At 47.5% G+C, this 16,418-nt stretch overlaps 1 protein-coding gene across 1 annotated transcript; it reads left to right on the top strand.

Annotated features, from left to right (window-relative positions):
- Positions 1-8,498: 8,498 nt before the first annotated feature.
- LOC119296910 lies at positions 8,499-10,083 on the top strand. Its single transcript, XM_037574919.1, has 2 exons — positions 8,499-8,581; positions 8,672-10,083. Exon 2 carries the CDS (start codon positions 8,682-8,684, stop codon positions 9,924-9,926), a length of 1,245 nt encoding a protein of 414 aa, XP_037430816.1. The 5' UTR covers positions 8,499-8,581; positions 8,672-8,681; the 3' UTR covers positions 9,927-10,083.
- Positions 10,084-16,418: the final 6,335 nt, after the last annotated feature.

Genomic DNA, 16,418 nt, shown 5'->3' with positions numbered 1-16,418 from the left:
CATTTTTAGAATATATAAAATATATTGGGCGAAGGAAGCACCAAAGGGGAGCCACCCACCATCCACGGGGGTGGGGGGCACGCCCTATCCCCCTGGGCGCGCCCCCTGTCTCGTGGCCCCCCTGGCAGGCCTCTGCTGCCCATCTTTGGCTATATGAAGTCTTTTGCCCTGGAAAAAATCATAAGCAAGCTCTCGGGATGAAACTCCGTCGCCACGAGGCGGAACCTTGGCGGAACCAATCTAGGGCTCCAGCGGAGCTGTTCTGCCAGGAAAACTTTCCTCCGAGAAGGGGAAATCATCACCATCATCATCACAATCGACCCTCTCATCGGGAGGGGGTCAATCTCCATCAACATCTTCTCCAGCACCATCTCATCTCAAACCCTAGTTCATCTCTTGTATCCAATCTTTGTCTCAAAACCTCAGATTGGTACATGTGGGTTGCTAGTAGTGTTGATTACTCCTTATAGTTGATCCTAGTTGGTTTATTTGGTGGAAGATCATATGTTCAGATCCTTTATGCATATTAATACCCCTCTGATTATGAACATGAATATTCTTTGTGAGTAGTTACGTTTGTTCCTGAGGACATGGGAGAAGTCTTGCTATAAGTAGTCATGTGAATTTGGTATTCGTTCGATATTTTGATGAGATGTATGTTGTCTCTCCTCTAGTGATGTCATGTGAACGTCGACTACATGACACTTCACCATTGTTTGGGCCTAGGGGAAGGCATTGGGAAGTAATAAGTAGATGATGGGTTGCTAGAGTGACAGAAGCTTAAACCCTAGTTTATGTGTTGCTTCGTAAGGGGCTGATTTGGACCCATATGTTTCATGCTATGATTAGCTTTACCTTAATACTTTTTTTGTAGTTGCGGATGCTTGCAAGAGGGGTTAATCATAAGTGGGATGCTTGTCCAAGTAAGGGCAGTACCCAAGCACCAGTCCACCCACATATCAAATTATCAAAGTACCAAACGCGACTCATATGGGCGTGATGAAAAGTACCTTGACGATAATTTCCATGTGTCCTCGGGAGCGCTTTCCTTTATATAAGAGTTTTCCCAGGCTTGTCCTTTGCTACAAAAAGGATTGGGCCGTCTTGTTACACCGTATTTACTTTTATTACTTGTTACCCGTTACAAATTACTTTATCATAAAACTATTTGTTACCGATAATTTCAGTGCTTGCAGAGAATACCTTACTGAAAACTGCTTATCATTTTCTTCTGCTCCTCGTTGGGTTCGACACTCTTAATTCTTGAAAGGACTACGATAGATCCCCTATACTTGTGGGTCATCACCTCACAAGTCCCATAAGGCTGCAGACGCAAGAGACTTGGCGCCACTAGAGCTTATACATTCTGATCTTTGTGAGATGAATGGCGTGTTGACAAAAGGTGGAAAGAGATACTTCATGACGTTGATTGATGACTCCACTGTATATTGTTATGTGCATCTTCTGAAATCAAAATATGAGGCTTTAACTTTCTTCAAAAACTATAAAGCTGAAGCAGAGAACCAACCTGATCGAAAAATTAAACGGCTTAGGTCTGATCATGGTGGAGAGTACTTTTCCAATGAATTTGATTTGTTTTATGCGGAACATGGTATAATCCATGAGAGGACACCTCCCTACTCACCTTAGTCAAATGGGGTAGCCGAAAGAAAGAACCGAACTCTAACTGATATGGTTAACACCATGTTAGACACACCGGGTCTCTCCAAGGAATGGTGGGGGGAGGCGCTAATGACTGCGTGTCATGTCCTAAATCGAGTTCCCACAAAGTATAAGACCATGTCTACATTTGAGAAATGAGAAAGGAAAATGTTGAAACTCTCTTACCTACGTACTTGGGGTTGTTTGGCGAAAGTCAACATACCAATTCCCAAGAAGCGCAAGCTTGGACCAAAAACCGTGGATTGTGTTATTCTGGGCTTTGCTTTTCATAGCATTGGCTATAGATTTTTTATAATAAAATATGAGGTATCGGACATGCATGTTGGTACGATTATGGAGTCGAATGATGCAACTTTCTTTGAGGACATATTTTCTATGAAGGATATGTCGAGTTCATCAAATCAGGAGATACCTACTCCATCTAGTGAGGAATTTGTTGTAATTCCTGACCCCCCCCATTGTGATGGAACACGTTGAGAATCTTGTTGAAGGTGACAATGAAACTCCTGTGAGGAGTGAGAGACAGAGGACTGCAAAGTCCTTTGGTGATGATTTCATTGTGTACCTTGTGGATGACACACCCAGGACTATTTCAGAAGCATATGCATCTCCTGATGCTGACTACTGGAAGGAAGTTGTTCGTAGCGAGATGGATTCCATCTTAGCTAACGGAACGTGGGATATCATTGACCGTCCTTATGGGTGCAAACCTGTAGGATGTAAGTGGCTGTTCAAGAAGAAGCTTAGACCTGATGGTACGATTGAAAAGTACAAGGCACGGCTTGTGGCTAAGGGTTATACCCAGAAAGAAGGTGAGGACTTCTTTGATACTTACTCACTCGTGGCTAGACTGACCACAATTCGGGTGCTACTATCACTGGCTGCCTCACATGGTCTTCTCGTTCATCAAATGGATGTTAAGACAGCTTTCCTCAACGAAGAGTTGAAGGAGGAAATTTACATGGATCAGCCAGATGGTTTTGTAGTACCTGGTCAGGAAGGAAAGGTGTGCAAGTTATTAAAGTCTTTATATGACCTTAAACAAGCTCCTAAGGAGTGGCATGAGAAGTTCGAAAGAACATTAATTGTTGTCGGCTTTGTAGTAAACGATGGTGACAAGTGTGTGTACTATCGCCATGGTGGGGGTGAAGGAGTTATTCTCTGTCTGTATGTCGACAACATAATGGTCTTTGGAACCAAACTTGATTTAATCAAGGAGGTTAAGGATTTCTTATCTCGTTGCTTTGAGATGAAGGATTTAGGAGTAGCTGATGTTATCTTAAACATCAAGTTGTTGAGAGATGAGAATGGTGGGATCACACTGCTTCAGTCTCACTATGTGGAAAAGATCTTGAGTCGTTTTGGGTATAGCGACTGCGCGCCTTCTCCAACTCCATATGATGCTAGTGTGTTGCTTCAAAAGAATCGACGGATTGCTAGAGATCAACTGAGGTATTATCGGATTATTGGGTCGCTTATGTATTTGGCGAGTGCCACGAGGCCTGACATCTTTTTTGCTGTGAGCAAGCTGAGTCGGTTTGTGTCAAAACCGGGAGATGATCATTGGCATGTGCTTGAGAGAGTTATGCGCTACTTGAAAGGCACTGCGAGCTATGGGATTCACTACACCGGGTATCCAAGGGTATTGAAGGGTTACAGTGACTCAAACTGGATATGTGATGCTGATGAGATTAAGGCCACAAGTGGTTATGTTTTTACACTTGGTGGTGGCGCTGTTTCCTGGAAGTCTTGTAAGCAGACCATCTTAACGAGGTCAACTATGAAAGCAGAACTCACAGCATTAGACACTGCCACTGTTGAAGCAGAGTGGCTTTGTGAGCTCTTGATGGACTTACCTATGATTGAAAAACCAATACCCCTATCCTAATAAAATGTGATAATCAAACTGTGGTTGTCAAGATAAACAGTTCTAAGGACAATATGAAGTCCTCAAGGCATGTGAAGAGGAGACTAAAATATGTCAGAAAATTGAGGAACTTCGGAGTTATTACATTGGATTACACCCAAATGTCGACAAACTTGGCAGATCCCTTCACAAAGGGTTTATCACGTAATGTGATAGATAATGCATCAATGGAGATGAGTTTGAGACCCATCGCATGAGTTGTCCATAGTGGTAACCCACTCTATGTGATCGGAGATCCCGTGAAGTAGAGGTGGGAGACAAGCTGTTGGTCAGCTGAGAGGAGAGTATCCCTATTTCGATTATCCCACTCCATGAGAGCATCTTTAACAGGCGCGCTAAACAGGCGCGCAACCCTGTGGATGGCTCCAGCGGGCGCGCAATAACCATGTGCGCGGTATAACCAGTTGGGCGCGTGGCAGGAAGCGGTACCTCGTGCGGTGTATTTGCGGCGCCCGCTTCCGCGCGCGGCACACTCGACGCTTGCGCTGCACTCTTCTTCTCCCCCTCCAAAGCCCCGCGCGCGCCGGCGCCGGCGACCCGCACCCATGGACGCACGCGCCGGCACCCCGCTCACCCCGTCCTATAGCCGCCACCCCCCTCCACCCCCCCCCGCCGTCGCCGCCACAAACCCTAGCCCGGGTGGCATTGGCCTCGCCTCCGCCGGAGCTCCTCCGACCAGCGGCCTCGTGCGCGGCCTCTTCATGCCGCCGCGGTTGACCTCGGCGGCGGGTGGCGTCGCGCCGGCGCCGGCCCGAGCCGCCGCCCCCTCCTCCTCAAAGCTCCCCAATGCGGCGCGGCCAAAGAAGGGCAATACATCGGCGAAGAAAAACAAGGCGACGGACGGCTCTGGCACCTCCAAGGCGAGGAGGAAGAAGCTTGCGGGGCGTGCGACGGGCGCGGCGGCTACCGAAGCACCGGCAAGCTCACTCGTTGAGCCGGCGGCCGGCGCGCACAACATGTTCGACGAAATGCCTCCAAGGTAAAAAAAATTCTAACTTTTCATTTTTTGTTATTTTTTGAATGCATTCGTCACATATAGATAGCTTATTTGCATTGTGCAAAAAAATTTGTAGTCTCAATGATGATGCATATATGTCAACGATGGGTGTTGGCTCCAACAATTCGCATTGGTCTCAAACCAATGACATGCATTTTGAAGACCATGAGTTCGAGGTGGACGAGGAGGGTGAAGGCATTGTCGATGCACCGAAAGGAAGAGCGAGCAATTACACCAACGCCGAGACATCTTACTATGCAATACTTGGTTGCAAGTGTCGAGGGATCCATCCGTTGGAGGTGATCAAAGTAGAGAAGCTTATTGGAACCGGATGAAGGAACACTTTGATGCTCGCAACGTGAGTGGAATTGACCGCTCCAACCGATCACTTAGGTCCCGGTGGTCAACAATCAGCTCGGATTGTCAAAGGTGGGCGGCCTGTCAAAAGGCGGTTGACAAGTTGAACCCAAGTGGCACAAATGAGGATGATAGAGTAAGTGCCATTTCATCTTACATGTTGGTGCTAACTTGCTTTGTTTTGCTTGTTGTTGGTGCTAACTTGCTTTGTTTTCATGTAGTACAATATTGCGCAAAATTTGTTCAAAGAAGAGGAGAGGAAAACCAAGAAGGGGAAGATCAAGAAAGGAAGGGTATTTACTTTGCCTCATTGCTATGAAGTGTTGAAGGATGATGAGAAATGGAAGAAGCGTGAAGATTTGGATGATTTGCATTTGAGCGACAAACGGAAGCGAACAATTAAGTTGGATGATGATGAGGAGGATGATGATGCATCAAGTGATGACGGCAAGAGAAGCCCCACACCCAACTCGGTTTCATACTCGAAGCTAAAGCGACCGGATGGGTGCAAGAAATACAAAAACCTACAAGAAGAAGAGGAAAGGAGATGATGAGCTCAAAAATGCTATGGAAGCTATTGTGAAGGCAAGAAAAGAAGCCAACAAGGTGAGGAAAATAGCAAGGACCCAAGATGCCGCGGCCGAGGAGAGGAGGTTGGCGGCCGAGGAGAGGAGGGTGGCGGCCGAGGAGAGGAAGGTGGCTTTGGAGGAGAGGAAGGTGAGCAATGAGGAGCGAACTAGGTTGTTGGAATGGGAGAAGCACTTGTTCTTCTTGGACACAACTAACTTCAATGCGGCGCAAAAGGAGTATGTCAATCTTGCCCAAGAAGAAGTCTTGATCCAAAAAAAGAGCCATGGTTCATGCAATGGGTGGCGGTGGCCTCGGCGCCATGGGTGGCGGTGGCCTTGGCGCCATGGGTGGCATGGGTGGCTTCGGAGCTACCGTGGGCGGTTTAGGTGCAATGGGAGGCATGCCTAGCTTTGGAGCACCCCCCGACGCTATGGCCACCATGGGAGGCATGAGTTTTGCTTCTCTCATGGGAGGCATGGGTGCACCTCCGGCTGCCATGGGCGAAATGTCTTTCGATGTGCCTCCTCGCACACGTTCCCATGAAGATGGCGTTGAAGATCTTGTCAACACCGTCGGAGCTTCACGTGATGCGGTGCGCGATGAGGAGAGGGAGGAAGATTCATCTTCGGAGGCGGAAGAATCGTCTTCCGAAGATGAGGACGAGGACGAAGACGAGGACGAGGACGAGGAATGATGTGTCTTTCATTTGTGTATTGAACTTGATTTGCATTTTGAACTTAGTTGGATGAACTTGTGGGCATGATTTTAAACTTATGGGCATGAACTTCATCAACTTGTTTGTGTGAAATTTTTATTGTGTTGAAAATGTTTATCATTTTGTGTTGAAAATGCCATATGCAATGCACCGGCGAGTCGCGCGCGCTGCATTTTTGCGCGCTGCTGGAGCGGCGCGCGCGCGCTGCATTTTAGCGCGGCTGCTGGAGCCAACGATGTGCGCGCGGCATATCTGTTTTTTGCGTGCGGCGTGACCGGCGCCTGTTGGAGATGCTCTGAAGATGCAATACTCTCCTGATCTGCATGGCAGGTTGATACTTGTCTTAATGTGTTCCAAGTGGCTTATTCGGGTAAGCAGAGATGTTGTCCTGCTGAGCATCTTCTGAGGAACACACCTATATGAATTTGACTGTTAAATGTCACGGTCTGTGAGAATTGGGTGTTCTCTAATAAATTCATGAAAGGCCCTGAAGTATGACGTATACGCTCCACCCGCGGGGAAGCCTTGCGGCAGCCCAGTATCGATCAAGAATTTGTGTGAACCTAGTCTCGCAGAAAACTTATAGTTCAAGGCATAGTCCACTATTCAAGTTGTGATCTAGTGTAGTATAAATTTCTGAGTGAAAGTTCAACTTTACAGTCTTCACTGAGCGCCGGTATATAAACAATGTTTTGGAACTAAATGATGAGATGTGCCAATGAGATTTTATGGGGGGATTATTGGAATTTTGCTAGTAGGCCTTTGGCCCAAAGCCCAACTAAAATTTTGAAATTCTCTTGGCCCATTCATGCACACATGTGAGTGAAGTGAGTGAGACTAAAGTTTAGTCCCACCACGGAAGTTGAGTGAGAGTTGCACATCTTTATAAGGTGAACTCTTCTATCACTTGTATGAGCATGAGAAGAGGAGACCTACACGCGCGTTCCTCCTCGCTCACCTCGCCACGCCTCGTCACGCCGCGACACGACGCGCCGCGGGATTGAGACGAGCCGAGGACAAAGCTATGCACGTTGTCTATATTTTTGCTGCTCGGGAAAAATTAATGAGTCGGAACCGTTTCCGATTCTTTTGGATCACGACTCGGACGTGGGGTTTACCCTAGTCGCCACCGTATCGTATGGTTTTGCACCACCGTTCCAGATCATTGCGCCGCCACGCAAGTCTTCTCCATCCCTCCTTCCGGCGTGCACCGCAAGAAGGGACAGCAGGCCTCCGGAACCCCGCCTCTCGTGATCCTGTACGGTAGAGGGGTGATTAGGTTTTTGGGAGCGCACTCGCGCGACTGCTGGCAGCGACGACTTCGCGAACGACGACTTCTTCTCCGACCTCGGCAACCTCATCCTCGACGACATGGGCGACAACGTCAACGCAGGCGGTGCTGCTCCTGTTGCATCGTATGTGATTCTATCCTTGTCCGAGATCGTGGTAGAATTCATGTTTCTAGTATGTGCCTTAGATGTGATATGTTCATCTACTATGCTGGCTCACATGATTAGTTTAATATCTGTTAGTACTATCATGATTCATCTTCTGTTTATTCGGATTAAATCTTGTAGTAATTTGCTCTTGTTTTGAATAGTTATGAATAATTGGTTGCAGTGGGTGGAAGTAAACAACGAGGTTGGGAGTTAGTGATCTAAACGCTCTAATAATACTCCCACCGTTCCAAAATAGATGACCCAACTTTGTATTGTCATCTATACAAAGTTGGGTCATCTATTTTGCAACGTAGGGAGTAGTTTACAGAGGGAATATTCTTTAATCTTTAAAAAAGAAAAATACCTTATATGATCAAATAATCATACTGCTTTTTTTAATACGGGTTGTGAGGGGTGTGCCGAAGGGCTCCGCAGATCACACGCAATGATCCCCGCAAGCAGCATGTGAACGCAGATCTTCTAGTCAAGCAGAGAAAAGGCGACGCGGCAGGCGGCACTGCAACAGTACAGACAGCACGCCGGGCAGCATGCATGGTGGTTACCACATGCAAGGTTAGACGCGTTGCCTATTTGGCAACTTTTTTAGCAACTGGGTACGTACGTAGTTGTTAATTTGCAACTGGGTACTGTAGTGGCTAGTTCCTCGCCGATTCCTCGTGTCTTTTCTTTTTTGTTTTTGTTTCTTGCATCCTCTCCTATTAATATCACGGCACGTCTCGGTTTCGCATCACTCCTCCTTCACCTGTTGTTGCATTTGAAGATCCATCTACACCCACTCTCTCTCTCTCTCTCTCTCTCTCTCTTCAGTTGGCTCTTGGTCCGCTAGCTCAATTCTGCTACACAACAACTCAAGGGAAATTGATAAGCGGAAGGTGGTATATATATATATATATATTCTAATTTATGGTGGGTTCATGAATCGGCGAGTCCCACTCAGATTTCCTGGTTTGATTCCTCCGCAGGGGTAAAACAATGGAGATGGTACAGTCAGCACTTGTGGCTGAGGCCGTGAGCGCAGCCGTGTCCTTCCTGTTCACCGGCCGCGGGGAGAAGGCGTCGCCGGAGCGCCTCATGGAGAGGATGGAAATGGCGCACACAAGGCTGTCTCTGGGGCTCGAGAGGACCAGGAGGATGCCCATGACCATCATACCGTTGTTTTGCCTAAAGAAGAAGCTCAAGGATGCGTTTGAGGAGTGCGATGGTCTGCTCGACAAGGCGAGGGATCTCCGGCAGGTGGTGCCCTCTTTTCCCACAAAGATTATGCAAGCCGTCCTGCCCTCTTTCGTTGTCCCGAAACCGAAACAAGATGTGCTGAGCAGCTCTGTTGTTGCAAGATTTGAGTGGCTTGCCGAGGAAGCCGACAAGTTTGTCAGGGACGTGGAGTCCGGATCGTCGCTTTCTCACTACAGGTTCCTGAACCCTCTCATCGGGCAGCTTCTTGAAGGTAAAAATATCCTCTACCACAAGGTGCAAAGAAGCCAGTCGTGTTCTCTTGGCATATGGCCGGTCTTTGTGGAAGAGTATGGCAGGGTTGCAAGGCTAGCTTTTCTTTATGAAGACCGCATGGCGCCGCATAAAAGTTTTAGGCTAATGTTGGCTCTGAGACTGTACGAGAGCACAAACATAGTTGGAGTTGCCGCGCAGTGTTTGCAGTCAATTGGAGCTCAGTTCAAGCCTATGGCCAAAGTTGGAGCTGGGGAACTCACTCGATTACCTACACAAGATGTCATGTACTGTGATTCAGTCGATTCGCTATGCTGGGATGAGATAGTCCGAATGACTACAAAATGGAGTCCAGACCCAATGTGTTGCATAGCAAATGGGATCAACAAGCCATGTGCTAACAATACCATCTCATCCGAGTTGACAGGCAGGTTCCCACAAGAAGTGATGTTCGTTTTATTCAAGTGTTGTTTTTCAGCTTCTGATCACTGCTCGAGGAGCTCAAGTAATGAAGCCTATATCAACACCATAAGAGCCTGGCCACCTCTAAAGCTGTCTGTTGGCTTTGCACCTCATATCTCGCCCAACCTCCCGGACGAGAGTAGCTTACACCAAATAGAAGAGGGGATAAGAAGAGAGGCAATCGATTATTTCATTCAACACCCAGAGCTGACGGACTATGAAATGGACTGGAACTCAGCACATGGGTGGGCTAGTTTTCGTGTTTCGAAGCCGATCACTGAAACTAGGAGAGGGTTGAAGAGAAGGCGTTAGAAGTTCAGACTTGAGAGCAGAGAAAATCTTTCTACTGTATTTGCTTAAATAGCCTCTATCAGATGGTGATGTGCTTGATATATTATATGCCTGTGTCTTGTGAGCCTGCTGGCACGGGGCTGGCTAGTTGCTTAATTCGGATCATGTCTTATTTAAGCATTGGAACTATATGTCTTCATCTGTTTCCTCTGTTAATGACGTGCGATACGCGGCGGATCTGACGACGGCGCGCATCGTTCATCTACACGACGGCGAGCTCCTCCTCCGGGGAGATGCCCTGCGCCTCGTCCTATTCGACGATGAGGACAGGGTGATCGACGCGCGGGCACTTCGTGAGCACGAGTCAGTGGATATTGGTTTCGTCGCCTCGTTCCCATGTTTTTTTGCGAGGATTATGGACAGGATTCCGACGACCGCCGGAGTGGATCCACCGCGGGTCGGTGGAGGATCAGACCAGAGCAATGTGACAGACCCTACGGTACACGGCACAGGGCGTCGCGCCACCGCACCCGACCCATCACGCATGGGGCCGAGGGGGAGGCGTCACCAATGGCGGATGCCGACCACGTGGACGGCGATCCTGGACGCCTACCACCACGCGATGCACCGAGGGGGAGTACACAAGCCAAATCTCACCTACCTCTTGACCTAGACGCTGCCCTCTCGCATTTGTGGGCGGCGTGGCAGAACCCTAGATCTGATCCCCCTTCCTCCTTCTCCTGGTGGCGGGGAAAAATTGGCGGTGATTGCAGATCGTTCACCGAGATCGTCGCATCTCCTTCGCGCCCGCCAGATGCCATGGCTGACAAGGCGGGGCAAGGATTCTGTGGCGACCGTGGGGAGGGATTCGGTGCTGGACGCGCAGGCTGCGGCGCGGGTCGATTTGACCGCGTCGGTGGGCGCTTCGATCACGGTGGTCGGTTCGACCGCGGTGCGGGCAGATTCGACCGCGGCGGTGGCCGTTTCTCATGGCGGAGGGACTCCAACAACAACAACATCGACAAGACTGGCATCTCTGACACGTCCGAGGCCTCGCGTTGGGAGGCGGTAGCAGCGGCGACGGAGCGACAAAGTTCTAGCTCCGGGGGGCGTGTGGGTGGAGAAGAACAAGGGCTCGGCGGCTTCGGGTGGAGGGAGCTCGCACCAAGCCACTGAGCCGGCTCCAGCAACTACTACTCCTTCGACCTCGAGGGCCATGGCCAAAAATCAGGTGCCCCCTTCCAATTCTGGTGATCTCTGTCCCATGTGCAAATCTGTTGGTCGTGCTCCGATCCGTTGCCTGTTAGCTTTCTGTGAGAGATCCAGTAAGTTGGGTCATCTAGCTTCTATATGTGTGGAATTCTTGCCATGGGAGTGTATCGCTCCTATGTGTGCATTTCAAGCTAGGAGACAGGGTTTTTTTATGTGCATGACTATTGTTCAGCAGAGCAGGCTAGAGAGAGATCATGCAATGTTATTATCACTGTGCTGAAATGGAACCCTACTATGAAACAGATGAACGATGCGTTCTTCCTTTATTTGGGTAAAACCTGGAGGTGTTCTGCTAAGTTAGTGGAGCCTGGTGTGTTTATAATGCGATTTCCGAACACTAGAGAGGTGGAAAAAGCTTTTGTTATAGTGATCGCATGACAATGAAACCATGCGGGACAGTGGTGAGGGTTACTAGATGGAATCATTGATGATGGTGCCAAGGGTATTCTTGAAAAAGCTTGGTTCAAGGTGGGCGGGATCCCGATGGACAAAAGATGTGAGAGGAATGTAGCGTTTGTTTCATCTCTGGCAGGAGTCTCTCTTGAGATAGACATGGCTACCCTGCATCGTCCTGATTCTGTTAGAGTTAAGCTTGGGTGTCGCAATGTGGATGAAATTATCCCAGTGGCTGAGTCAGTCCTGGGTGATCGCTTCTATGACTTCACTTTTTATGTGGATCAAGTGCTGGTGAGAGACCCAGACAGAATAAAGGAGGGCTGGGGGTGAAAGATCTCCACAAACAAAACATATCACTTTTAGCAAAGTGGTGGTGGAAGTTGGATACAGGGGAGGGGTTGTGGCAAGATGTGGTGAGAGCAAAATATCTTAAGAACAGCTCGTTAGCTACTGTGAAAATAAAATTTCATGACTCCCCTATCTGGAAAGCCTTGTTTAAAGTAAAGGAGATGTATATGGCCGGGAGGAAAGTGATTGTCAATAATGGCAATGTTGCCAGGTTGTGGCATGACCCCATTGGCACCCACCCACCTCTGGGGATCACCTATCCGGCCTTGTTCAGTATTGCTAACCACCAGGACGATACTGTTGCTCAGTTTATGAACCGTGCTAGTGGAGATATGTTCAGACGCAGGCTGAATATAGACCTATGTTATCAATTCGATGAGGTCAAAAAAATTGTTGACAACATTGACACTTCGGCTGGTCCAGATAAGATTGTATGGGCTGCTGGACCCAAAGGCAAATACACCACTAAATCCATGTATTCTTATCTGGAGAGAGATCTTGCTGGCTGTGACTATAAATGGATTTGGAGGGCCGGATTACCTACCAAAATCCAGTTTTTCCTTTGGCAGCTTTTCCAGGATGCTGTCCTAACTAGGGATGTTATGAAGCGTCGAAACTGGGTTGGCAACCCCAGTTGTTCTTTCTGCGATTGCAGAGAAACATATCTGCATTTATTCTTTCTCTGTCCAGTGGCAAGGGTAGCCTGGCGTATTGTGGGGGCGATGCTTGGGACCGACTTATGTCCCAACAATTTGTGCCAGTTTTACTCTTGGTGCTATGCATTTCTTCCTCAAGGGGAACGATATTTCACTGCGGGGCTGGCGGCTATATGCTGGGCTATTTGGAATCGTAGAAACCAGGCTACTTTTGAATTCAAAAAATTGTCATCTTCTTTCGAGATTGTTTTCAATGCTTGTATGCACCTGTCTTATTGGGAGGGTCTTCTGAAGGGCGAAAGGCGAATGGAGCTGGAGCGTGGTGCGATGATTCTGAAGGAGAACGCTAAAGAGATGATGAGACTCTGCGCGACTGCACACGCGGGTGACGCCGTGGAGTGATCAGGCCGAGATGCCAAAGTCATTTGGAAGCCTTTTGGAGTGATCGGGCTGAGATATCAAGGCATTTGGAAGCATTTTGTGGAGTCTGTTCTCCCCATGTTCTACATAACTGTGTTGCCTTTGTGTGGGTTGTAATGTGGTCTGAACTTAGTTTGGTTCGTTGCGTGTTGATGGTGCTTCACGGTTTTCGCCTTGTAGTGGGCGTTTCGATTGCGAGCGCCCACAGCGGGTTTCCCTGAAGTGCTTGACCTCGCTTTTTCCCTTTCCCTTGTTTGAATTTGGAAATGGCTGTATTTCCGTTATATTTTAATGAAAAGGGGATTAGCCCGGGTCCAAAAAAAATGTGCTTTACCTTCAAACACAATCATGGTTTGTGTATGGCTTGCAAGTCTGAATCTGTTTGAATCATTGTCAGAATCTGTTTACTACACATACTCTGTCGGCTCTGCTCTTGCTATATACTCCCTCCGTAAAGAAATATAAGAGCGTTTAGATCACTCTAAACACTCTTATACAGTATTTCTTTACAGAGAGAGTATTGCATATCTTCAGACAGAATCGTATAACCTCCTGTACTGGAGCATTCAGCAAGATACGGCAGAACTAGGCTAATCTGATGAGCCCCAGGCTGCAGCGGCCTCCTCACAGAGCGCCTCGTGGATTTAGGAGGAGATGACACTAATCAACCGCCTACAGGTTCAGGAAATGCAAGCAGCTAGCAATTGGATTGAGATTCTTTGAACAATTATTAATTTGTTAATTTAGCTTGAGGAGAGCAGCAAGTGATGACTTGAATTCAGTCCTGACGGCATGAAGGTCCTCCATGGCCGATTCATCCTCCGACGTGATCTCGGATGTCTGTCGGGTCCTAGGTAAGGCTTCACCGTGTTTACCCATTCGGCGTGGTTTGCTTTGAATTCGGACCTGAAACACATCTTCGGAAAAATTAATTTTGTCGCTGATGCACGCACGTACAGTTTGGGGATACTCCTGACATCCTATGTGCCCTACAGCTTTATTACACCGATCGAGTACAAATGCCTGCCTGAATTATGAATCTAGTAGTCGGCATGGTGGTGGTGTGCATTATCGATCGGGCACACAGTTAGGGCATCTGCAACGTCAACCCGTAAATTTCCTCTCACATCCGTCCTTGGACAGACGGACCAATCCGCGGATACAGATGCGGGAGGCCGCCATCCAACATTAGCCGTATACATCCGCTCTTCCTTATTTTTTTTCCAAGTTCGCAGGATCAAATAGCCGCATGCAAAGGGTACAGATGTTCAAATAGGTGCATACAGCACTAGTTCAAATTTGAAAAAGTTCAAATAGCCGCACGGAAAGGGTACATGCTCCGCGTCTTCAAGGACCGTGTGCAACATCACCGTCTCATCGGAGTACTCCTCGTCCGATGTGTCATCGGACGACTCAACATACTGCTCATATATGTACTCCAAATAGAAATCCATTGCTAAAAAGAAGAAGGGACAACCGTTTTTAGCTTCGATCATTCATCGAACAGTTGTTGGGCATGGTGAAAATTACAACAATGGATGGTACCTGCCAGGGCGGTCGGAGGACAAGGGTTGAACAGAGACGGAGGAGAAGCGGGGTAGAGCCATGCTGGAGCGCCGGAGGTGACGGAGACGCAGAGTTCCGATAGGGGTATGCCGTGGTGCCTGGGTGGTGGAGCCGCGGTGAAGTCAAGAGAGAAAGAAGGAAGGAGAGAAAACGGGGAGGATGGAGTCCCGGGGTCCGGGAAGGGTTTTGGGTGGGCAGGAGTGTCGAATTCTGATGTTTCACGTGTCCGGACTCCCGCAAAACTCCCCCACTTTTGTCTCCGTTTTGCGGTAGAAATCGCATCCGGACCACCCCGCAAACCGATACAGGCCCACATTCGATGGCTCCCGCGGTCCGGACGGTTGTAAGAGGTTTGCGGGTCCGTATGATTGACAGAGGCATTTGCACAAGAGTTAATACCAGTTTTAGAACACCCTTCGAACAAAATTAATTGACGCAACCTTTATACAATAAGAACTAAAAAATCCATAAAAGTGACCCTTAAACTTAAAAGGTCACTTTGGTGGACGGGCTCTAGTGAGCCTATATTTTGAATAGTGCCAAAATGATATTGTGAAGTTTCAAGATGCTTTGACATGTGTTGTTGAAAGTTTTTTTTTCAGAAAACTGCAGAAACTCATACATGGTTGCATATATAAACAGAAAAGTAAAAATAACCTCTCTTGTTAGCACTACATAGTTCACTCATATTTTGCATGCAAAGACTACATATCCAGTTTGGGTGTAGTTAAAACATCTTCCCAGGGCTTTATTGTGCTTTCCCAGATGGATTCAGTTTTAAAAGATCATGTTACATTTTATTTTTGTTCAGAAACATTACTCCTTGTTTTTTTGTCTTCAGCTCCCTTATATTGTTCTAAACCACTGATCCATACTCAAATTAAATACAGAGCTAACCGGTTTAGTGAGGCAAAAAGATTCATATTTTTTTGCCGGTCAAAGCAGTATGTTCTATTAAATGAACGGGGGTTGAAATTCAAGGTTTGTTAGATTTCGACAAATGGAAAATAGAGCAGGGAATTAGCCGACTTACCTGGACGATTGGAGAGAGGCAATGACGCAGAGATGATTGCTCAGGGAGCCACGGCGTAGTGATGTGGCAGACGTCATTTTGTACCTCACTGTGTGACTGGCGTAACAATGATGATTTTTTTGAGAGCCGTCAGCATAGCAAAGAGACATAGATCAACGCAGACCTGACTGCGTTCTAAAGTGAGGTTGTGAATAGTGACATATGTAAAGAGACCAAACTAACTAAGTCTGTGTGCGTATAACACTCAATTTGAGTATGCAAACAACATTCGGACTATTAGCAAGTAATCAGGTAAGTGCTTATTACCCTGCAAGAAGTAAGCACAAAAATTTATGCTAAGGACCAAACAGATGCTAAAGAAGAAAATCCACATACTTATTCTAGAATGCATTCAATTCACCAGCTTGCTTTGCCTCACTGCCGCCAATCAAATTTATGATACCCAATCAAAAGCATACCTTTGTCTAGCATCATTTTAACAAGTGCTTGTACGAGACAAAGACCATTCTTCTTTTGAGTTTCTTTGAATTCTCTATTGCAATCGCATACTCAAAGAAATAATCTTCTGGTTCCAACTTCCAATAAGACTTAATTGTCTTAAAAATAATATACCTTACCAGGTCAAGATACCTTATATTTTGCTCGCGTACTGAATAAACTTTTCCAAATGATAGGTGCCTGACGCTCCAGCTACCGTTTGATCGCACTGCTCGGATCTCGGCCCGAACGCTCCAGCTACCGTTCGATCGCACTGCTCGGATCTTGGCATTGGGTTGTTGCCATGTCACTCCAGTAGAATCGTTCGGGCTGTAAGGGTTGGGC

This window comes from Triticum dicoccoides, chromosome 5A (genome assembly GCF_002162155.2).
Source record: "Triticum dicoccoides isolate Atlit2015 ecotype Zavitan chromosome 5A, WEW_v2.0, whole genome shotgun sequence".
Lineage (NCBI taxonomy): Eukaryota > Viridiplantae > Streptophyta > Magnoliopsida > Poales > Poaceae > Triticum > Triticum dicoccoides.
The sequence above is the reverse complement of the archived record's forward strand: the minus strand, read 5'-3'. Positions and strand labels throughout refer to the sequence as shown.